This window comes from Telopea speciosissima, chromosome 6 (assembly GCF_018873765.1).
Source record: "Telopea speciosissima isolate NSW1024214 ecotype Mountain lineage chromosome 6, Tspe_v1, whole genome shotgun sequence".
Taxonomy (NCBI): domain Eukaryota; kingdom Viridiplantae; phylum Streptophyta; class Magnoliopsida; order Proteales; family Proteaceae; genus Telopea; species Telopea speciosissima.
In genome coordinates, this window is record NC_057921.1 from 30,897,203 (window position 1) to 30,922,210 (window position 25,008).

At 39.0% G+C, this 25,008-nt stretch overlaps 1 protein-coding gene and 1 long non-coding RNA gene across 3 annotated transcripts in view; one reads left to right on the top strand and one right to left on the bottom strand.

Moving 5' to 3' along the window:
- LOC122665347 (probable isoprenylcysteine alpha-carbonyl methylesterase ICMEL1) overlaps window positions 1–11,493 on the top strand; it is a 33,714-nt gene extending 22,221 nt beyond the window's left edge. The window contains exons 6-11 of one of the 2 annotated variants that reach the window (XM_043861468.1): window positions 5,239–5,340; window positions 5,412–5,552; window positions 9,051–9,116; window positions 9,227–9,370; window positions 10,554–10,644; window positions 11,210–11,493. In XM_043861468.1, coding sequence (XP_043717403.1) covers window positions 5,239–5,340; window positions 5,412–5,552; window positions 9,051–9,116; window positions 9,227–9,370; window positions 10,554–10,644; window positions 11,210–11,371 — 706 coding nt within the window. In that variant the 3' untranslated portion in view covers window positions 11,372–11,493. The remainder of the gene's footprint in view (window positions 1–5,238; window positions 5,341–5,411; window positions 5,553–9,050; window positions 9,117–9,226; window positions 9,371–10,553; window positions 10,645–11,209) is intronic. The other variant, XM_043861469.1, reaches the window with a different exon arrangement.
- Window positions 11,494–13,653: 2,160 nt separating this feature from the next.
- LOC122664837 lies at window positions 13,654–14,232 on the bottom strand. The gene is made up of 2 exons (XR_006333382.1): window positions 14,036–14,232; window positions 13,654–13,932 (listed from the first exon to the last, which is right to left on the bottom strand). It is a non-coding gene; the product is annotated as an uncharacterized LOC122664837 (long non-coding RNA).
- Between the last annotated feature and the right edge of the window lie 10,776 nt (window positions 14,233–25,008).

Here is a 25,008-nt window from a genome sequence, read left to right on the forward strand (position 1 = left end):
AGTGGGACTATGTAATGTAGCTCACAATAGGATAAGGATCCTATTAGAGGCCAAGCAACAGGATCTAAATACAGCTGCTGATTTGGCTTGGCAGTTTGGGACTGTTTAGGGCAAATCTAGGGTTTAGGCTAGGGTTATGGATGAAAGTAATATATGGTAATGATCAGCAGGTCTAGGGGGTTATTTTGATATAAAAATATTGGGATTTGGGTCAGTTTAAAATTCCTGCAGAATTAGGGTTAGGGTTTTTGGTTTTAGAAATTAAGAAAAATTACCAAAACTAGGGTTTTGAGTGGGATCTAAGGGCTGGGACTGAGGTCGAGTTTTTTAAACAGTAAGGGAAAGGTTCGACTGTAATATGGGCTGAATTGAATGGCTAATTAGGTCAGAACAGGTTTTTGACTATTTAGGGTTTAGTGGAGATGAAGGGGAATTAGGGTGTAGCTATGGAAGATGAGGCAGCAGGCTAGGTCGAATGGAGGGGTTGATGTAGAGATGCTGTGTCTAAAGTTTGAAGGGATTTGGCTGATAGGATATGGCTGGACTGAATTTAGAACACTAGGGTTTATGAAATTAAAACAGAAAATAAAGGGATCGAATGGGGAAGGAGAAGGAATGATAAAAAAACAGAAATTAAACACAAACTCACCACTGGAATCCACCGGCAGCAGCTTGAATGATGAAGGATGAAACCACCTTCAGAGAGAGATCCTCCCAGCCGTCACGGCGTAAGGAGTCGCAGGAATCCGCCCACCCTTTCCACCTTGAAATCCATAAGGATGCACACTCAAAGGAGCGAGCAGCGGCAGATCGGCCAGCAGCAGAAAACAGTCTTTTAATTCAAATTTCAATGTGGGGGAGCCTCCCACGATTTCTACTTTTATAATAAAGGGGCAATGGCCAAATCCTAGTACAAATTAAAGTCTCCTCCTTCTAAACTCGTGGAAGGGAGAGATTTAATCTAACTTAACTAATTTAAAACAGTAAATTGACTAAGATATCCCTACTAACTTAAAATAAAAGAATCTAACTTAAAACAACTAATTTAAAAGAAGATTCCATACTAGCCAATAGGATATAAGGACCTATTGACCAATAGGAACACTTCACTTAAATTAGACCAAATGAACCAATTGGATGCAACCAATTCTAACCCGGTTCAATCTAAAAACAGGAAAATAAACTATGTATGGAAAATAATAATCCTAATCTATGGCTCCCTATTCAAACCCTAAGTTCAGGGCTTCTTCTTCTTCTTCTTCCTTCTTGGAGCTGCATCAACTCTCCCGGTCTTGAAAGCATTCATCTCCGATGAATGGCTGGAGATCACAGAATGGTCTTCCAAATCAGTATCAAGTTTCTTGAGTTCATCTTCAGCGGATGGTTCAAGCTTGTATGCGGACAGCTGCTCTTTGATGGACGAAGAAGGCTGGAATTCTGGTTGGGCAGCAGCCCCTTGACATACTACATGAACACCTCGTGAATCATCATCATCAAAATAATCAGCATCATCATCAGGAGGGAGTGCATGAATATGAATGCCGCCTTGGTCTTCATCTTCACCTTGAACTTCTTCTTTTTCAGCCACGTTGAGAGGCTTCTTCTTGTGTGGGCAGTCCCTAGCAATGTGTCCCTTGCTTGACAGTAATAACAAGTGAAGGGGTCATTTCGGCCCATAGGAGCCTTGCTCTTATCATCCATACGTGGGGGAACAGTAGGGCGAGAGGTGCTGCCTATGGAGGAACCTTGTTTTGAGGTGCTATTGTTGATGTAGGCTGGCTTGAAGGTAGAACCCGGCTGTTTACTTGAAGCTAATAACTCCTCTGCTTTCAAGGCCTTCTCCAAACAATCTCGAACGTCTGCAACGTCAACCACCCCAATTGTCCTGTTGATCTCACTTGACAGTCCTAACCTGAATTGGGAAAGCATTTGGATGCCCTCCTCCCTAATGCCAGTCCGAGAAGAAAGAGCATCGAATTTCCTCATGTACTCAGTCACAGTCATGGTCCCTTGGTGGAGGGAGTTGAATTGATCCTGCAACTGAGACCTGAAGTATCTTGGCAAGTATTGTTTACTCAGGTCATATTTCATGTCTTCCCAAGTACAGGGTGCCCATTAAAGTTCATCTCTCTTTCAGCAGTTCTCCACCACTCACGTGTTGGTCCGACAAGTTTAGCACGGACTAACTTCATTTTCCCCTCTTCAGACACGTCATACTAGTCGAAATAATCTTCTATTGCAGCAAGCCAGTCAAAAAATACCTGGGGGTCGGAGTGACCATCGAATTCTTTCAGCTCAAGCTTCACTTTTTGGTTGCCTGTGTAGCGCCGATTAGTACCCTGGTCTCCAGTGAAGTAGGTCCTCATATACTCCTCAAAAGTAGGCTGCCGACCTCTGTCTCTGTCCCGGTCTTCTCTATCTCTGTCTTTGTAGCCTCGGTGGTGATCTTTGTGTTCCCGAGAAGGCTCACGGGCATATCTAGGTCTGTCCCGACGATCTCTATAATAATCTCTACCATCCCTGTCATCTCGATCAGTCCTGAATCTGTCCCTGTGACCTATGTGTCCATCTCTATAACCCCTGTAGTCATCTCTGGGGCTCCCATCTCTGTCAGGCAGTCTCTGTACCACTGAATGGAGTTGGTACCTGTCTTCTTCTATGGGTACATTGCTGTCCCCATTAAGTGCAAGTTGTCTATGCTCAATTACTTGCAGCCTTTCAGCAATAGCTCTCTGTTCAACTCTAAAGTCTTCAACCAAAGTCTTCTGGTCAGCAGTAAATTTCTGAAACATCTCTAACATTGCTGCCATAGGGTCGGGTGGTTGTGGCAGCACCGGATTGTCATGTTCATCCATGGCTCTGATACCAAAATAATGTAGCTCACAATAGGATAAGGATCCTATTAGAGGCCAAGCAACATGATCTAAATACAGCTGCTGATTTGGCTAGGCAGTTTGGGACTGTTTAGGGCAAATCTAGGGTTTAGGCTAGGGTTATGGATGAAAGTAATATATGGTAATGATCAGCAGGTCTAGGGGGTTATTTTGATATAAAAATATTGGGATTTGGGTCAGTTTAAAATTCCTGCAGAATTAGGGTTAGGGTTTTTGGTTTTAGAAATTAAGAAAAATTACCAAAACTAGGGTTTTGAGTGGGATCTAAGGGCTGGGACTGAGGTCGAGTTTTCTAAACAGTAAGGGAAAGGTTCGACTGCAATATGGGCTGAATTGAATGGCTAATTAGGTCAGAACAGGTTTTTGACTATTTAGGGTTTAGTGGAGATGAAGGGGAATTAGGGTTTAGATATGGAAGATGAGGCAGCAGGCTAGGTCGAATGGAGGGGTTGATGTAGTGATGCTGTGTCTGAAGTTTGAAGGGATTTGGCTGATAGGATATGGCTGGATTGAATTTAGAACACTAGGGTTTATGAAATTAAAACAGAAAATAAAGGGATCGAATGGGGAAGGAGAAGGAATGATAAAAAAACAGAAATTAAACACAAACTCACCCTTTGGAATCCACCGGCAGCAGCTTGAATGATGAAGGATGAAACCACCTTCGAGAGAGAGATCCTCCCAGCCGTCACGGCGTAAAGTCGCGAGGGAATCCACCACCCTTTCCACCTTGAAATAACTTTGGACAATAAAAACAATATAAACAAGCAATTTGTGTCATATATCATGCATATATACTAAGAATTGTGAATAATCAATAACCGGAAAGTGCGGCACATTGAAATTGTTATAAAAGATTAAAAGCTGAAATTTCTTACATGTAAAGTCACTCAATTGCCATGAAGAATGTCGGGGTGGATCAAAGTCATGTCTGAGGGTCTTCAACAATAGGAGTGACTATTGTGATAGATTTTAGGGTAAATATATAATCTTCTTGGAATGTGATAGATCTATACATAATATAGTACATATATTATATACATTAGCATTTGTTTTAAATTTTAGAAGAAAATAAAAAATCATTTTAAAGAAGCAATTTTGGTTTTGGGTAAAAATGCAAAGAAACATGGATTTTGAACTCAAATCTTTGTAAATGTATACAAAGAATGCAATACTAAGTTAGTTTAACATATTCCCTTTGAATTGGGGAGCCTCCCACGATTTCTACTTTTATAATAAAGGGGCAATGACCAAATCCTAGTACAAATTAAAGTCTCCTCCTTCTAAAATCGTGGAAGGGAGAGATTTAATCTAACTTAACTAATTTAAAACTAAGAGTAAATTGACTAAGATACCCTACTAACTTAAAATAAAAGAATCTAACTTAAAACGACTAATTTAAAAGAAGATTCCATACTAGCCAATAGGATATAAGGACCTATTGACCAATAGGAACACTTCACTTAAATTAGACCAATTGAACCAATTGGATGCAACCAATTCTAACCCGGTTCAATCTAAAAACAGGATAATAAACTAAGTATGGAAAATAATAATCCTAATCTATGGCTCCCTATTCAAACCCTAAGTTCAGGGCTTCTTCTTCTTCTTCTTCCTTCTTGGAGCTGCATCACTATGTTAAGGCCTAGTATCGGAAAATACGCCCGTCTCAGTAGGCTTTATGCAAGAGATTCACAGCTGTGTCTATGAGTTTCCACTGCCTGGACACATGTCCAACATGGGATGTATGAACTCGTGAGAATTCTACAAGTGTGAAGTGTCCTACAAATCCTGGTTGGTTGCAAAATAGAATATCTAGAATAGAAGCAGGAAGCACTAAAACAACAACAACTCAGCCTTATCCCAACTAAATGGGATCGGTTATATGGATCCTTTCACAACAAAGTAGGGGAAGACTGAGGTCCTCATGAAGGGAAATGAAGGTAAGAGGAATGAAGAATAAAAATGAAGAAAAGAGGTAAGAGAAGTGATAAATGGAAAATGAAAGAGGAAAGAGATAGCCTAGAAAATCAGGAAAATCTCAGCTACATGGTGTCGACAACGTGGATCCTTGCCCTCCAATGGGCGCTGAGGTCATTAAAACATCTTGTTTTATTAATGCCAACGAGCATTAATAAAGTTTAGAGTGTAGGTTTAGTTTTCCATACTACCTCTTAAATATATCAGACATCTAACTGAGAATGAAATAAATAAATTGAACCATCTTTGGTGGTTGGTGTCAAATTATACTTGTATCATCATATCAGCATATAATACTTAAGATTTTGCAGGACTGCTGCAGAACTGCTATGTTCTCATCTCATGTTGTGATATGCATATGCAGAAATTTTCCTCAGGGAACCATCAGTGATATGGTGAATGATGCTTCTCAAGGAATATCGTTTGTCTGCAACAAGATTGCTGAATATGGAGGTGATCCTAACAGGTAAAATTTTCTTGATGTTATCTATCTGTGCATTAAAAAGGACACTATTGTATTCATGTTTTTATGTGCAGGATCTATTTAATGGGGCAATCAGCTGGTGCACATATTTCTGCTTGTGCACTCTTGGATCAGGCCATCAAAGAATCCAGGGAAAAAGAAAGTGTCTCTTGGAGTGTTTCCCAGATAAAAGCTTATTTTGGTATATCTGGAGGGTAAGTGTTACCGATTATCTCTTTGTAGCTTGTAATTTTTGTGAACCTTTCTTCACTGAATTTTCTGCAAATAGTTCATCCCCTCTGTTTTGAACCATTTGCATATTTTCTTTCCTATTTGTCTATTATAATCAACTAGACTATTATTATCATATTACTTGGCTGATTTTGGTGTAGAAAGTCTCCAAAGTGAGATCCGTTGAATATTGGGTCCTACATTTTGCCTGTGCATAAACAGCTTGGACTGAAGGGACTGAAACCTCTCCTCCTCCATGCCTAAGTACCACTTTATTAGCATTTCTCTTAGGTAAGTTTTTACTTGCACTTGCAGGTTACAACAGTAGGCAGTGGTTTAGTGAAATAGGATGATGAAAGAGATTTTTATTTTCTCCATGAACAAAGGAAATCAAATTTGAAATAATAAGGAACAAAGAAAGAATCTTAGGTAAGTTTTTACTTGCACTTGCAGGTTACAACAGTAGGCAGTGGTTTAGTGACATAGGATGGTGAAAGAGATTTTTATTTTCTCCATGAACAAAGCAAATCAAATTTGAAATAATCAGGAACAAAGAAAGTGGACAAGCAAAAGCAATTAATTCTAGGGTTTCAAGAAAGAATCAGAAAACAAGCATTTCTGAAGAACTTGACTTTTGGTTCAGGATGGGTCTCAAACTTGGATTGGTCAAACTGTACTGACCTTTTCTTTTTAATTTACTGGATTGGCTTGCTGGATAGATTTAGATGAGGGTTCTAAGAATCAGAAGTTCATCTAGAAAATCCTGGGGTTAGGGTTTGCAGGGATCGATGAATTTTTGAGTATTGGAAATTGAAAGAAATTAACTAGGGTTTGCTAATGAAACCAAGGACAATCAAATGGCAGCTAAGAACTAAGATAGAGGCATTTATTATTCAACAACTAGAAACTAAACTTGATATCTGAATTGTAGCATTTAAGAGCCTACAAAACCAAAAGTAGAAATCTATGTTTAGAGAAAGAAAATGCACCTTCTTCATGGTCAAGAACAAGTGTTGCATTAATTGCAAACCAAGATAAATCAATGAAATAGAGACTCCAATAATGAATATGTATACAGCAAACATCAGGGCTTTGGCCTGGTGCCAGGTCCTGCTTTCACAGTCCTGGGAGTGGTGGATTGAAAACGGTCCTAACATTTGGCATTTTGCAAAAAGTGGCCGCTCTCAAGACTCAAAGCTGTGTCTCCACGCTGGCAGCCTGAGCTTTTACCATCACACCAAGTAAGTAACGACCAGTAAATATCAGAAGTGAGCAGATGTTTGGAATCTTTACATTTTTCAAATTGATCAATTATGAACCAGTAGCCCCTGTTTCAGTATTTATAGACAGTATAAGGGGTAGTGCAGACCATGTCCCAAGTTTTGACTTGAAATTTGATTAGAAACTAAATTAACACTATCTGGACATGAAACAAAGACAAATACAACATACTCAAGCTCTAACTAGAGTAAGAATGCGACTAAATTCTTCTCAATAGCAAATAGAAATTACCTAGAACTTTAAATTTTCATAGTTTGACTAGCATACCAACTAGTGGATTCACAGCTCTCGTACAGATTCTCTAGGTGTTGGATTGAGATATCACAACAGAAAGTGGAAATCATCATAAGGAGCCTCCATATGGTCCAATTGCACCTAGTGGGAGCTCCTAGAGAACCTTTTGGGTAAGGTTTTAAGTATTGGTAAATGTCGTATTGTATCAGCTGATACATATCTGTATTGGTGGGGTATCGATATGATACTTATTTTTCAAAAAAAAAATTTGTATTGACCAATACAGATCGATGCAGTCCTACATGGGACTGATACAGTCCGATACGGTCCAAATATAGGTAAGATACACTTGATACGCCTCCTTTAAACCTGCAAAGCAGAAACTGTGAGTGAGATATGGAATTGAGAGCAACAAAAGGCCCTGGAAATAAGGGTGTAAATTGGTTTGAAACCGGGTATTTGGTTCGGTTCCAAGCAGTGGCAGTGGGATCCAGATCCGGACCAAGTCCCGGATTGGTTCTATTGAATACTCTAACCGATCCTGGTCGGTTCGGTTCGGATTAGGTTCTTGTATTCGGTTCTTATCTGGTTACTACATCCGGTTACTATATCTAGTTTAAATTCGGTTATGCCATTCAGTACTCATTCGGTTCTGATATTCAGGAGACGAGACAAAGCAAAAGTTTGAGATCAAAATATATGACTTGCTTAGGTGAAATGCTACCAAACCTGATTCATATTACTATACTAGATGGGTCTCGACTCTCGAGTCCACAGCAAAAGTTTGAGATCAAAATATATGATGAGAAGAAATGGTAAATTACTGTATAAAGGATGATGCTCTAGCTTGGATAGATGGAGCTCCTATATCAACCGTTTCATGCTTGGACATTGAGTGATCTGTGCTGCTATTACAGTGTATTCATAAAAATGACTTGCTTAAGTAAAAAAGATATTGATAGAATATTTTAATTGAAAAAGAATGAAGCCTCTGGAGGTTGAAATTGCAAGGCCGTTGAAGATTTAGAATCGACTATGAAGCCGCTGCAATGCTGCTCGAGATGGAGAAGATGAAGAGGTAAAGAGAAAGAGGTGAAAAATTGAAGAACAGAGTACAATTACAGAAGAAGTCGTGATTGTGAAGAAATCCGTATTTAGTAAGACGTAAGGAGTAAGGAGTAAGAAGACTAAGGCACTAAGCCACTAAGAATTAACTGTCAACTTAGAGTCTTAAACCATTAAAAATCTAAACCTAAATACCTAATAAACTATTAGGGTAAGTTAACTTTTAAGAGGGTAATCGGTTAGAACCGTTGGGTTAGTGGCTAGATCTGGATCCAAACCAAACCGAATTATAAAGACATTTTCAGATCCAGGACTTAATCATATTAAATTCGGTCCGTATCGGGATTCAGTATTTGGTTCCTGGTTACTCATTGACACCCTTACCTGGAAACTTGTTTTTCTTTTAGATATGAGATAGTAGAAATCATCTAACATTAAAAATGATCCTAATCTTCACAATTTCAATAATTTTTGGGGATTTATAGTGCAAAAGTCACGGATCGAAAGTTCGAAACAGATTTGGGAGAAAAAGTGGTAATGTTGTAAATATCCTTTTTTGGGGTGCTCAAATCTTTTTTTTTTTCTTACTTTGTTTTTTGTTTTTGTTATGCATCACTAGATTAGGTAAAACAACTCAAGTCCTTGCATCAAACTGAATTATATTTACATATTGCATAATAAGGTGTTTTATGCTTCAAAACTGTATTTTATATGTATCATAAACCCATCCATACATTTCTTGACCATTTCCATGCGTATCTTTAGCATATCTTGCATCTCTCCAATAGGATACGGTAGGATATGATACGTCTCTTAAAATCATCCCTCCGATACTTAAATCTTGCTTGTGGGCGGCCCCCATATTTTCCTTTCAACAACTCTTACAACAAATTTTGTTACAGGTACAATTTAATTGACTTAGTGGACCACTTCCATGGACGAGGTCTGTACCGTTCCATCTTTCTCAGGTACCTGCATTTTTCTATTCTGCTAGAGATTGGGATCCATGCTTGTGTTAGTACTTCTTGTCTCTTGTGCTTTAACCTTGACAAACTGATGTATTGAAGTGTTATCTCAGTATAATGGAAGGAGAGGAATCTCTACGAAGAGTTTCTCCTGAAGTAATGGTACAGGACCTAAGCATTAGAGATGCAGTTTCTCTCTTGCCTCCTATTATCCTGTTCCATGGAACTGCAGATTATTCCATACCATCAGATGCCAGGTCTGTGTCTCCTCTAGTTGGATCTCTATTATCATGAAATAATCAATGTTTAATTCCCAGTAGGTTATGACAATTTGTTTTGAGTTATAGAAAGAAACTTGTTATATACAAATGGTTGCTGTTGTTAAATAGTGCCCTTCTTGTTTTCAATGATTATAAAATGATTTATTCAACTTTTAAACTGTTGCTCAAATGATACAATAAAAGCATGGCTGGCTGCAGCTGTCCTGTTGATTAATCAAAGGAAAATAATTTGTGCAGTGTTGGTGTGCATTTGACCGATTAGCTTGAAGATAGGGCAAAATGGTTAGACCTCTCAGACATATGGTATGGGATTCTTAAATCCTCACCTGTCTGTTGCATTTTCTGGAAATGAAGACTTCTACCTCTGTTGGTATTGATATCACTGTCTGGCAATCCAACAGTACTAGGTTGAGGACTTATTATGATAATGTAGTTAACTTTGGAATTAAAATTGTCACCATATGTATGCATGTATGTTAGTAGATATCATTACTGAGGTCTTGAAGAAAATTTCACCATTTTGTTAGATATTCTATAAAAAAATGCTATATATTTTCTTAAAAGAAAAAATTGCTATCTGATAGATTGATGCAATTCAGAAGATACAGAAAATATATTAATATCTGCATATTGTATAAACAGCTGACATAAAATTGTTAAATGTAAACTTCTGGAAATTTAAACCATTGGTTAGTTCTATCAACAGGTGAACACCTGAACCAGTCACAGAGCGAGTTCCTGTAGGGTACCCATAGGAGAAGGAAGGGTTCTTACTCCTAGCAACATGAACTGTTATGTTATAAAGATACAAGGGAGGGTTTTAGATGCAAGTTGAGAAGATTTAATAATTGGCTGTTAATCATGATGTACTGAGTCTAATTCTTGTATACTGACCATTGCACTACGTAATCGTACTTAGTTATCATTTTTGCATATGCCATGTGATGTTAATATTTATTGTAGATTCCAGGAGTCAGTATAAATTGAAATCTTCTGTGTAGGGGGTTTCTGAATGAAGGGCATTTAGTTTTGTCCAACTGTTGTATATTTTTTCTAATAATCAGTTTAATAGTATCCTCTTTTATGTTGTAAGTTGCACATGTACGGAACTCTCTCAGATAACGCAATATCCTGATAGTAGCATGTTTATCTTATGCAGTAAGAATTTTGCAGAGACCCTCCGGAGAGTTGGAGCTCAATCTGAACTAATACTATATGAAGGAAAAACTCACACAGATTTGTTTATTCAGGTAAGCTTCAATGATGATCTTGCCTTACCAATTTTGCTCGGTTAGGTTTTAGTTGTGATGGGTGCATCCCCATTTATTCCTCCTGCTTAAGCCAAGTAAAAATGAACAACTGGTTAATTAGAGGATTCCTATTTTTTCTCTTCCCAATTTAAATAAATGTCAAAGCTTGGAGGAGAGTGGAGGGACAAGGAGACTCCGCAAAGCTGAATTCTTGTGCTCAAAGTGAGGGTGGGAGGTTTGTAAAGAAGAGAATTTTACTGAGCAAATAATTTTGTCAAACGTCAAAGTATAAAACCAGTTCTTAACCATTAGATAACTGCCCTTCCAACTGATGGAAGATCAAACTTACCTCCTACTAAACACAATAGTAGATTCTAGCCCTTTAATTTGGGAACTGCAAGTTCAAAGAAAGATAAGGATTGACAATATGCTTATTATCATGAATGAATCATTTATTCAATGCATAACTGTTGATGACTATTACTACCTTCGTATATCGTAAACTTTTTGACCCTTCTGAAATACTGGTATTTGAGTTTTTCTGTTATGTTTTTTGCTTAACCAGGATCCTATGAGAGGTGGTCGGGATGAGCTTCTCGAGGATATAGTTGCTGTCATCCATGCTGGTGATGAAGAGGCCCTTGCCAAAGATGTGATTGCACCTCCTAGGAAACGTTTTGTTCCAGATTTCATGTTGGAGTTAGCTAGGAAAATCAGCCCCTTCTAAGCATTTCAGCTTTGGAGGTTGGTTTGGTTGGTTGCCTTAAATGAATGGCCCAAAGGCTCATCCATGTGTTGTTGTAAGTTCACTCTCTCCATCTTTGTAAAAAATAGCAGGCATTAGGCATTCCATAGATCAGCTTCTGTCATCAATTGGAGGAATATATTGAATAGGATCATCACAAAGAATGATCTTCTTCTATCCCTGTCTTTCTGAAAGAGCCAAATAATAGGCATAACCTTTCAAATGGATTGCAATCCAAGTTTGAATCTCAAAGAAATAATAATAATAATAATACACGAAGGGCTAAGACCATGATTAGTTGTAATAAAAATCATTGGAGACATCTGGGTGGGTCATGGAGACTCCAAGCAACGGCAGTGCCACATGTGTCCTGCTCTCTGCTTGCTTTCATGGTGATTGGCTGGTCCAGTCACCAGTGTTGTGTGGGCCAGTTTTATTAAACCAAAGCTGCTGCTTTTTACACTAAAACACATGATACTGAACTGAACACAATATCTGTTCTACTTATATGTGAGAGTGGAATTTCTTTGCTGCATGTATATTATGCTGGTGATTTTGGAAAAGGAGGAGAAGGTTCCATCATGTCTGCCACATGTCAGTTCCACTAAAATGATGATTCCGCAGTCTAACTGTTGGATTAGATTTGGGCCTTTCTTAATATTTCAATTGGGAATTTGATGACTTGGTTCAAACAGATGACCCATTTTATTATAGGGGCAGTTTTTCTTAAGATCTACAGTGCTGGCCCAGCCCAAGGCTGGAGCTGAAATTGGATCCATTCTATTGAGCTTTTGGTTCCAGAAGAACAGGACAACCTTCAGCCATCCTTATTATCAAAAACACCTCTGCCAGACTTTTGATCCTTTTCTGTGTCTCTGTCATCTCATTTAAGAAAGGCCCAAATCTAATCCATCAGTTAGAATGCGGAATCATCATTTTAGTGGGACTGGCATGTGGCAGACATGATGGAACCTTTTCCCCATTTTTTTTCTTCTTAATATAAAGAGAGTAATATTGAAGTCTGCAAGAGCCAGCCATATTTTGCTTCATTTAGGTTAAATTTTTATACTTGAGCAGGAGAGATAAGGATCTATCCGTCCATAAAATTTTGATGCCATTCAAGTTATCACATGGCAGATTTTTAGGTCGACCAGATAGACTCATTTAATATTTGCTAGTCGGATATACTAGGCGTTTAAAATAATCCACTGTTTTAATTTATGGGAGGAGATCGCTGCCACACTACGTGGCCATTGCACCAGTGTGGGTTACTAATGAGAGCATATATGGGGGCATTCAATAGGGGTGAGATTTTTTTATTTCATGGGAGGTGAGGTGGTCATTTTGCCCTCTTTCTTGTATCTGGGCACATAGGTGTCGTACAATGTGGCAGTTTTCTTTTTCCCTTAATTTATTGGACTGTAGTTAGAATGTACTTTGGGCTGAAAAAGTACTGCCTGTCCTGGTAAGATGAGAATGAAATATTGTGGATGGGTAGACCTAAAGATCCGCTTTCACGTGTCAAATTTCAATGAAGTAAAATTGGACACGTAGATTAACCAAAAAAAAAAAAAAATTGGATACGTAGCAAAACAAAGCATTGAAAAATCATCAGGCTTAAGCAGAGGGTGCAGAAACTATTGAGAGGGTAGGGGATGGGTTGCTTGCCTTCTTGTTCTCCTTTACCTATGCCATGATGCTCATGGGTAACTTATCTCTAATTGGATTTTATTCCAAAGATGTGATCTTAGATGGGTTATCTATTCCTAATGGTCAAAGCGAGCCCTTTCATTTTGAATTCATTTAATTCAAAATGAATCAAATCTCTTTAAGTAGGATTTGATCCTACAACCAGTTCAATTCATCATGGGAGGTTTAAGGGTATGTCATTGGATTTGAGTCAAATTCGACTTGTGGGCTGTCTAGACACTTACTTAGATATCCATTGGTTAGAATTGCTAGACCATCCTTCCCACGTGGGACAGTTAGGGTGGGATCTATAATGTAAATGTGATAGATGATGGGTACTTTTCCCAAACAAGTTGGAAAAAGATAGAGAAAGGTGTCATGTCTAATTGGATGGATTTGTGTCCTTTCTATACAATAATTGATTATAGGGGGGAGGGATTCCGCTTGTAGTGACATCTCCTACGTCAAGCTGATGGACATATGAAGAGAAAATGTCTTCTGATTCGTATACAGGAGGGACTCACATGGTCAGGGAGGAGAGAGAGAAAGAGAGAGAGAGCAATCCCCAACCTTCGCTATAAATATACTATTTTTATTTCATTAAAAGCTTAAAATACCACATACATGCCAGGAGGAAAAAGGATGAGGGGGAGGGGGAATCTAAAATAAAAATAAAACAAAAATAAATTCATGAACGATATAAAATGACAATTAATGATCAAATTAACTGCCACAATATATCGATCGATAATAAAAGGCTTCATTAATAGAATAATCCTTCATAGTGGCATGATATGGTAATTAACCTTCCCTAATTAGTTCTTGGATGCTGCAGCTGGTTTGCCACCTTTAGCCTAGAAAGCCATCAAAACACATCAATTAATCAGATCACAATTAAACATGAATTAAGGAGCATTAATTGACACATCAAACATAGTTTTAGATAGATATATATACCTTCTTCTTTGGCTCCCGAGGCTTTTGCTCAGCCTTCTTAGGGGCTTGTTTGGTGGCCGGAGGTTTAGGTCCAGCAGTCTCACCAGCTTTGGCAGCAGCAGGCTCTTTCTTGGCCTGACCAAACAGTTGAGTACCAACAGGTCTCTCAGCCTTCACGGATGCCATTGCTTTCACAAAGAGAAGGTAGCTAGAGATGGAGAAATGCAAAAAGGTAGTACTTAATTGGCCTTCTTAGCTAGCTCGCTCAAGTGTAGTTTGTTTCTACGTAGAAGCTATGTATTTATATAGCATTGCAAGTGTGTGGAAATGGAATTAGAATCACAAGTTACACCCAACAAAGGTGGGCATTTGAGGGAATAAGAATAAATTGAAATAGAGGAGGGCACCATTATTGATGATCATGGGCATAGTATAGGATGCTTAGTTATCAACTTAGCATTCCCCTTACATTTTACTCACCCGTATTTCAATTCCTAAAGCATATGCTGATGCATTATTACAAGATTTTTTGGGTAGAAATCTTTTCAAGTTTGGTTTATATTACAAACACACAATGAGAGAGAGAGAGAGAGAGAGAGAGAGAGAGAGAGAGAGGAAGATGCTATATATAAATTTGGGCTGGGCTCCCCTAACAGAATATAATTACTGCAACAAAAATATGGAAAAATACGGAAAAATATCACCTCAATTTGCCTGCCCGTCAATTTCCTCAATTCCCTCTAATAGAGTGAGGTGGATCCCACTCCGGGCAGTGTGTTCAGGCAGGGGATAAGATAGTCATTTCTGTCCTCCTATTAGATGGAATTGAGGAAATTGAGGGGTAGTCAAATTGAGGGGATAAAGATCCGAAAAATACCATCCTAAAGCATACATATTGTTTTCACTATTTTCGGTCACGAACCAAATGTTGAATGCGCGAGCATGCTACAGTCACTAGGACTAAAAAAGATTGGATATGTTAATCTAACTTTTTTCAGGAACTATGGATTGTCCTTATGCCTCGGTAGATCCAAGGACTTTTTGATGAAAAACGACCAATTGAAACAAAGATCTTCAAGGGGACAAAACAGATAGATTTTGTTAATTGTATTCAACCAAAATCGCTCATTCGAACGATTGAATACATAACATCGATCTATTCAAGAGATTGTCAAACTAGAATCCTACAAATTAAGATTGTTAGAACAATCAAGGGTTTTGTCAAACCAGATTCCATCCCCATACAGAGATCTAGAATACGATTGAATCAAAAGAGCAGAGAAAGTAAGGCGTACCTGGCACCCATGTATGTTGATGTAGAAGAGATAAGAATATACCCACGAACAGTAGCAATCCGTCAGATGATGTTTGCAAACAATCGCGATGGGGGTCTTCTACAATCTCCTAGACTCTCCCACTGAGTTTTCTTTCTTGTGGAGAAAAGAGAAAAGAGAATAGAATAGTGACTACAGGGACCCTTCATCATTAGTATTTATAATACTCCCCAAACCCTAACCCACTTCCACAATGGGCCAGACCGGTTCGGTCCATCTCAATAAAATAGTAGCAAGCCACGTCAGCCCTTGTATTTTTTGATCTCCATCAATGATCGACCCGATAATTAATTAAGCCCACATGTTGCATTTGGAAAATTCCTAACAAAGATTACACTAATTTACTCCTATTTCCAACACTAGCTGATGAGTTGGATGAGGAGTCCTTCATAGTAATATCAGCAATTAGGAACTCTGGTGTTTTGATTTTGACGAAAAAAAAATAATTTCCGCCTTTGTGCGTGTTTCTCCTCTTCTTGTTTTTCTTCAACCTTTCGACTTTCTCTTTGATCTGTTTCTTCTTTAGCTTCCTTTCATTCCTTCCAAATTCCTTATGCTTCCATTCGTTTCTACTTAATTTCTTTTGTCCTTTTTCTTGTTTAATTTATAGTCATGATCCATGGCATCCTCAAATTCAAGTCCTTCTAAACATCCTATCCTTCAACACCACCCCCATCCACTACAATCGCCTTTAATCTCCACACCACCTTCCATTTCCAATAGTGCTTCCCCTCTTGCCCTACACTCGTCTCTGGCACTACCTTCCCGTCCATCCTCTTCAAGTTCTACACTTGAACAGTCCCCTTTGCCAACACATTCAATCGACAACGTCTCTTATGATGAATTACCACTTTCAGATGATACATTTACTCTAGCAGATGAGTTGGAGGATCATATCATTGCAGACTACACTTTCTCTTTAGTTGGTAAGATGATAGTTGTTAAACCATACAGGAAGCAGTCTATTACTGTTGGTGATTTTTTCCAACACCCTCACAGGATGGCACAAATGTGGTGTAGGTGTGGGCGTGCCAAAACCTTTGACGCAGGCTCAAATGAGGCTACGCTGCCTTATCTGACTTACAACCAGGGGATTAGGGTTTGCACGTGCCTGAGTGACTCTAAGGACCTTTGGGTTAAACTAAAAGCGTAGATCACAACCGAGCACAATGACAATAAGCAATGCCAAAAAGGAAAAAAACACAGACAACAAGAGAAGATGAATGAAGAAAACTATTTAAAAAGGAATAATTAAACGAAAGTAAATAAACACCATATCATACCGTTATTGAGAGGCGATCAAACTCCTGACTCCGTACAACAGATGATCCAATGAGTAAAGCGTACATCATGAAATAAGTTAAAAAAAGCTAAATGAAAGACAAAGTCTAAAAAATAAAGCTAGGTGTTGTCATGTTGTGTTCAGTGTCCTCCTCAATAAAGACTCCTTGTCTTTTATAGATGGAACCCACAAGGGTTCCTATTTGGCAGTTGCCGTAACCGCCACACCCATGAATCCATGGTCTAACCACTCTAATGCCACATGTCCGCGATTCTGCATGCGATCCCTTCATGGAGTGAACCACCCTGTTGCGTCTCCTTCTTTTATGATCGCTTCTTGGTGTGGTGGGCCCCACTCTACTAACCAACTGCCCATGCGCCTGTGGTTTGCTTTATCTTAGCCGCCCCTCTTACATTCTGCCACGTGGCCATGTATCTCAGCCTACCCTTGGCCAAAAAAGTAGGAACCACCAGTTACTGATCGGAAGGGGTTAAGTTCTATGATCCATATCAAGCTTCATGGAGGACTTCACATCTCTATTCCTAGTGCATATGAACGTTTACCCAATTATTGTTATTATTGTGGTTTAATAGGTCATGTTCAAAGAAGTGTGTTAAGCTTTTTGAGGCTAAACATGATCATCGACTCGACCATGGTTGTGGAGAAGACGAGGATTTCCCTTCCTGCCCAGGCCATCGCTTTGGTGTTTCTATGCATGGCTTCATTCCCTCTCCAAGATAGCTTGAATCTTCTATTAAACTCTGGGCAGCTTCTGGTTCTTCGACTACTGCTCATTTCCCGTCGGCGGCTACTGTTGAAGAAGGTGGTGGTTATTCTACTCTACATGGGACTCTGGATGTTAATCAAAGTAGAGGAGCAGTTATGAGGCCAGATGGAGTTTATTCTACTATGTCAAGTCATACTCTAGAATCTAATGCAGCCCATGTTAATAATGGTAACTTGGATTTGCATCCAACGTTATTGCATGTGGAAATTGCCGCTTGGATAACTCTTCTTCTCCATTTTCCGTTAGAGAAAACCGCTCAAGTCTGAGTTCAGTTATGCCACATCAACTCCTTTCTCCTTTTTTTGGCGAAGTTAGTGGAGGTATCCTCTAATGCTGGCAAACCAATGGATTTTTCTCCCGAGATGGCTCAAACCTTGGTTTCATTATTACCATATTCATATTCGATCTCTATTGATGGTGACTCCCATTTGAATGCTCCAACTATATCGAACTCTATTGATGTTTTACATGATAAACAACCTGGTGTTCCTACTTTTGATCAATCCACGACTACTTATGTTGTTTATGTTTCAATGCCAACAACATTGGATACTTCAGAGACATATGTTGGTGGAACTTCTTTCATTCCTTCTGGTGGTGGATTATATCATACTCACAAGGGTCCACGTTCCTCTTCACCTAACTTCTCATCTCATACAGACACTATGACATCCGAACTTCCCTCTGGTTCTATACTTGTGGTTGCTGAATTTTCTCAGCACCATAGACAAAAATGAGATTTTTAAGCTGATATTGTCAAGGGATTGGAAGACCCTTGAAAGCTTGTTTTCTTTCTCAAATCTCCCGTATGGATAGCCCTGATATGATTTTCTTAATGGAAACGAAGTATAGGAGGTGTCATATGGATTGCATCAGGAGGCGTTTGCATATGGATCATTTATTTAATTGATCCTAATGGTCTATTGGGTGGGCTAGCTTTTCTTTGGTGTGAATCTTGTAATTAGGGGTGTCAACCGGTCAGTTTTGATCGGGCCTTCATCGATCCTACCAATTTGAAACCTCAGACTGTGAATGACCGATTAAAACATTGGTCTCCAAATCTCTTTTTAGTGGCCGACCGGTACATAATCGATTGGTTGTCGGGCTTAGTCAGACTCTATCCCAATAGGGCCAAGAAAATGAGCAGCGGAGTCGGTAGGCAGAGTCGGCCATGTACAACAGAGTGAGAAAGAGAAACTAGATAGGCCATTGACAGGGAGTGAGAAAAAGAGAGATATAAAGGGTTACGAAATAGCGAAACTCATTCTATCACTATCGCTAACCTTCCATCACTGTTGAATCAAAGCCCCAATCAACTCCAAGAGGCTAAATGAGGGATGGGAGGAATTTGCTACAATTTTGGGTTACGCAGATGGAACGAGCTTGCCTGCAACTTTCATAGGAAGACGGGGAAATACCATCTAAAATTAGAGGTGATAGACGGTTTGAGTATGCTTGGGCCTTGATGATTATTTTCACGATTTAGGTCTCATCGTTCGGAGATACACTATAAGAAGATTTTTCAAGTCTCACCTTGCCGCACAAAATTATAGTGAGAAGTTAGAACTTGAAACACACAAAGGAGAGAGAGAAAAAGAAGAAGAGATGGGAGAGGACATGATGGAACAAGACTTAAATGACTCTAGTCAGTGGGTATATATTATATTATAATAAAAAATTAGATATCCTCACATTCACGTCCATTAATTTTATATTTAATATATTATATAACAACTGTCACGTTCACATTCATTAACCACTACGCAGTGTTTTTTTTTTTTTTAAATTGAGAAAAACAATGAAAAAGGAGGTTCATCATTACCCAATTTCATTTAAAAAATATCATTCAATGAAAATTTTGGTCAGTCAATCAGTCCCTCACTATGGACTGGGAATGACCGATTAATAATTGGTTGGCCTTTAAGCTCGGCCCAATTATAATCGGTTGTATCGGTCCCGATTTTTGATCGGTCGGTTTTGGTCGGCCTCATCGATGCGGGCTTGTAATTGACATCCCTACTTATAATATACGGTTCTTATATACTTCTGAACACATCTTAGATTTATTGGTATCTGATGGTGCTGGGAATTCTTTCTTGTTGAGTTGTATCTATAGGGATCCAATTAAGTCTCTATGTCATAAAATATGGGATAAATTGGTATCTTTAGGTGCACCTAGGAATTCAGCTTGGCTTCTATTTGGACACTTTAACTCTCATCTCACTTGGCAGGAGAAGCAGAGTGGATTAAGGAGTAATAGTAAAGATACTCAAGATTTTCAATCTATGATGGATTCTTACAATCTTATGGACCTTGGTTGTCATGGTCTAGCATATACTTGGAGTAACAGGCGACTAGGTGATGCAAATGTCAAAATTTGCCTAGATAGAACATTGTGTAATAATGTGTGGCAAGCTAGTTATGCCGATGCTTTAGTTTTTTCTAAAATTGCTATTAGATCAGATCACTAACCATTGATTATTGATACGGAGGGTGGACGATTTAGGGGTATTCGGCCCTTCCAATTTGAATCTATATGGTTTAAGCATCCCTGCTGCAAATCTGTTGCATCTTCTGCTTGGACTTCTTTCTGTGTGGGTGATCCTTCATTTGTTTTACATCAGAAACTACAATTTTGTAGAGATGATTATATTCGATGGAATAAGGAGGTCTTTGAAAATATTCAAACCATGATTAAATCTCTTATGCTCTCTATTGATCGTATGCAACAAGTACCTTTTACTGACGATGTTAATTCTCAAATTCTTACTTTAAAGAGAGAACTTGATGATGAGCTTGCTAATGAAAAAGAACTATGGAGGCAAAAGTCACACATTTCTTGGCTTACTAAAGGGGATAAGAACACTTGGTTTTTTCATGCTTCAACTTTGCAACGAAGAAACAATAATTGGATTCTTCGACTTAAATTATTTGATCGTGTCATTATGTGATAAAAAATAAATCCTAATTAGAACTAATAGAACAGTGGTAAATAAGGATCGAATCCACAGGGAACTGGAAGAATAAAATGCTAAGGATGAAATATAATCGTTTCAGGGTTTGATTAAACTAAACAAAAAACAATAACTTAATTAACTATAAGGGATACTAAAAATCAATTTGAGAGATGAAAGAGAGAGACTATCTTCAAGTTTCGAATCCACATTGATTCATTAGTTAATTTATGGTATACACTTACTGTTCATTACAGCTACAAGCCTAATGACACCACAAAATGATAAATTGCAATTCAACCTAGTTATAACCTATTTTACCGATCACTATCGTCTTTCGCTTTTGGCTTAGCACGCTTAGTTCTATCAGTTATACACTATCATCGGTTTCAATTACAATCACAGGAATACCATTGCTTGAATGGAGAAGATGAATCACAGAAACAAATTCCCTAAACTAGATTTAGCAATAAAATCCATTCAATAAAATAAAATTATAAACCTTAACATCAAGCAATCAAATGTATCATCCAAAAATTTAATTAACAAAAGTCAATGTTTCATCTACACTAAAAGACAGAAGATACTTAGCCACTCATGGTTCGAATCAACAAACGATAGGAACAACGATGATTTTCCATGAAACGCAAGCGCACTGAAGTGAGGCACGAGGCTGCTAAAACTATGATGGTACTGGTTCGGTGATGGAGCTGTTGGTTCGGTGATGAAGCTGCTACTTGTTTTCAGATCCAAATAAAAGAAAAATGAAACCCTACTGGAAAGGGTTGGCAGCCACAGGGTCTGTAACTAATCTTTTCTTTTCATTTATTTTTCTTTTCTTGAGTCTATAACACTCGTTTCCTTTCTTTTACTATATTTACCTCTACTTCTAGTCCACACTATCCATCCCAACTCTTAGGTGGGACGGACACTAATGGAACCCTACTATCCCCCTATACTAATGAGGTGTACATTAAGTGACCCCATTATCCTTCCCAATCCTTTGTTGAGGTGGACCTTGACAAACCTTCTATTTCAGTCCTTTTATACTTGTCTTCTAATCTCAGAACTATCATTCATCACTATTTGTAACACAGTTGAAAGAAAAAGCATATCATTTTACTTAAACACAAAATACTCTCAAAGGTAATGATAACGATATAAATATTGTTAAAACATGATTTCACTTTAAACATAATTCATGAGGAGATATGATAGAATTCCTCTCACCTGTGTGTCTCTACTGTACTAGTCCATCACAGTTCCAACTTTCAAAGTCACTCGATCCAACTACATTCCTACATAAGTAATTTATGTCAATTAGGCCGTTCATAATAGTGTTAGCCTAGTGGTAAGATCCCTCACAATCCCCCACTGAAACAATCCTAAAAATCCCCTTGTTAGGCATCTGGACGAAGTATCCGATCGGCCCTTATCATTCGGGTACAACCAGTTGATAGCTAGGTCGAACTGGTCAACCAATTCTTGGGAAAACTGCTCGAGAATGGCAGTTCTGGCACTTTCCCCAAGAATACTATAGGTTTTCTGTCCTTTTCATTCTAAATCATTTTAATAATTATGCCACAATCATTGTGCATTTAAACATACTCTAATACATACTAAAACCCCAAATATACTACGGGGAGATGAAAACCTATCGTTTGAATACAAAAACCTCCTTTCAAGCTTTTCTTTTTTATATCTTTCGATTCAAGATCTGATTCCTTGATCGTGAATCAAATCTCAAGCCTCTATAATTGATTTCCCTTTGTGCTTCCTCTCCTTCTTTCTCTTTGTTCTCTCTCTCTCTCTCTCTTCTCTAATTTCTAATTTTGGAAAGAAATGGAGAATGAATGAAAACCTCACTTAAATGTCTATTTCAAGCACATCTGGTCGACCGGTTGCTCACCGACTAAGTTGTTGAACTATCTAGATGCATACCGGATGACTCAACTTCATCCGGTTGTCAGATCCAAAGGCATACCAGTTGACCACCAGATCATCCAGACAAATTCGATCGACCGGTTGACTATCTAGTCGCGTTCGATTTCTCACTGTGATTTATGATTAATGGTCATCCGGTCAACTGCCACCTTTACCTGTAGACACCTCATTTTGTTATTCCCTTGAAGGCTTCTCGTATCGATGATGAGCATCCTCAAAGGCGTAGAGTCGATGTATCTGTAGATGTAGTGCAAGTGTGCAGTATCCGAATTCGTTCACAAATCGTTCATCCACAGTGCCCCTGAGAGGGAAAACCCCATAAACCTTCATTGGAGCCAAAACAAGAGCCCCTGGATACTCCAAACCATCCCTGAAAGGGCTAGACCTGACCTAGCATAGAATCAACTCAAATCCCATTGTTGACACTAAAACTCAAGGCTGACACTCAAAGACCCCGAGTCAACATCGAGCATACCTTCCATTGACATTGACCTTCCCCTTATAAATGTCGAGTAGAGCCCTTCGAATGTTTACATACCCTCAACATTCAGACATTTACTCACCAACATTGAAAAATACCTTCACCGATGTGGACACCTATTCATCGACATTAGCTCGATGTAGACCTTAACCCTCCTCAATGTCGACTTGACCCCACTTCAATGTCGAATATGTGCAAATCTGATACACCCAAATATTCTATGTTTAGTTTCGATTTCACTTCCTTTTGCGACAAAGCTCAATTTTGGCAACTTGGATCCGAACTTTGGCTCCCATAGGCCCCAAAAAATCTCAACTTTGGCAGTAAACTACTTGCCCACACCCCATTGACCATAACTTTGACCAAACACCTACTGTGGATGCAAAGACACCTTTTTCGATGCTTTACAATGATCCAGATCAAAACCATGGTCAAGCACGAATTTGTAGTTTCAAATTCAAATTTCAATGAAGCTGGTTTTATTCGGCACATTTGGAGTACGTAAGTTATTTAGAGTAAGACGTCGATGTAGCTTTAGTATCTAAGTCGAGCAAAATGAACTGAGTTGCCAAGCTAAGCCTCTAATTAAGTCACGGGTTAGGCATCGAAGCCGACTAAGACCGACCGAGGTGGTACTTAAGCCATGATGACCATGTTTTGGGCCCGACACCAAGCATTAAAGCCTACCAAGATGGATTAGACCTAACCCGTCAGAGAAATGGACATTTGCTTGACGATGGCCTAAAAATTCTAAAGCTATGAAGCAAAGAAAAAGAAAAAGATGGTCAACCACTTAACAAAAATAAGAGTTTTTCATCAAAAGTTCTAGTCCTCGATCAATTCTGCATGGATTGTAAGCTGTTAAAATCGAGCATAACTTACTGAGGGTGCACAACATTAAATCCTAGCTTAACCTACCAAGATGGTGCGGCATTGAAGCTGACCACAACATACCAAGATGGCACAATATTAAAACCAAGCATAACCTATTGGAATGGCACGACACCAAAGCTGACCATAACCAATCAAGATGACGCGGTACCTAAGCCGAGCAAACTGAGATATTGGCCGACTAAAATGGACCGAGGTGATTGAGGTCTTAGCTGATCAAAAACTTTGCCAACCAAACGTACCGAGGTGATTGAGGTCATAGCCGACCAAAAACTTGGCCGACCAAAATGGGCTAAGGTGATTGAGGTCCTGGCCGACTAGAAACTTGGTCGACCAAAATGGACTGAGGTGATTGAGGTCTCCGTCGACCAAAAAACTTGATCGACTAAAATGGACTGAGGTGATTAAGGTCCCGGCTAACCAAAAAACTTGGCCGATTAAAATAGACCGAGGTGATTAAGGTCCTGGCCGATCAAAACGGATAGAGGTGATTGAGGTCTTGGCCAACCAAAACGGACCGAGGTGAAAGGTCCATGGCCGACCATAATGGACCAAGGTAAAAGTTCCATGGGCGACCTTGGTTGACCATAACAGACCGAGATACCCCTCTTGTCCAGAACCTGGCATTTTGAACCGAGGTACCCCTCTTGTCCAAAACCCAGTGCAACTGGGGTCTGACCAAATACTTAGTTAAAAAAACAATATTACTCCTTTGCACCCATTCTGTATCCAAGAGAGTGGGGGGGCATCTGATGTACATAAAATTGTCCACCAAGTAAATAGGTGACATGTGGACGAAGGCCAGTCAGCGTAGCTGATGGGACACAACTAAAAAGGACTTGACAGTCATTTCCTTGGGCAACACGATTTCAAACAAACCCAAACCTTGTCCAGTAATTAACTCCAAGCAACTGATGCACCACTATAGGGAATATTCCCCAAATCAAGGGATACATGTTCCCCACTCTGTCACACATGTGGAGATACACGACTCAAGGAGGATGCCAACTGCCATGACCCAGCAACCGTCTTTGCCATCATTTCAATAATCGCTCCCTCCTTTAAATAGGAAAGGGGGACCCAAGTAGAGGGGCTTCACTTTTTCACTGACTTACTGCTCTCTCCGTACTCCCTCTACAAATTTACTGTTGCGTGGGTCTAACTTAGGCATCGGAGAGTTCCCCCTCAGAGTCCACTCTGGGTCTCTTCTGTGCTTTTCTCTTCTTACAAGTCATCAACATCATCGAACCAGATTCCGACAGCATCAGTCACCATTCACCACTGAGATAACAATCAAAGGAAGGACTCACTATTTTTTTTT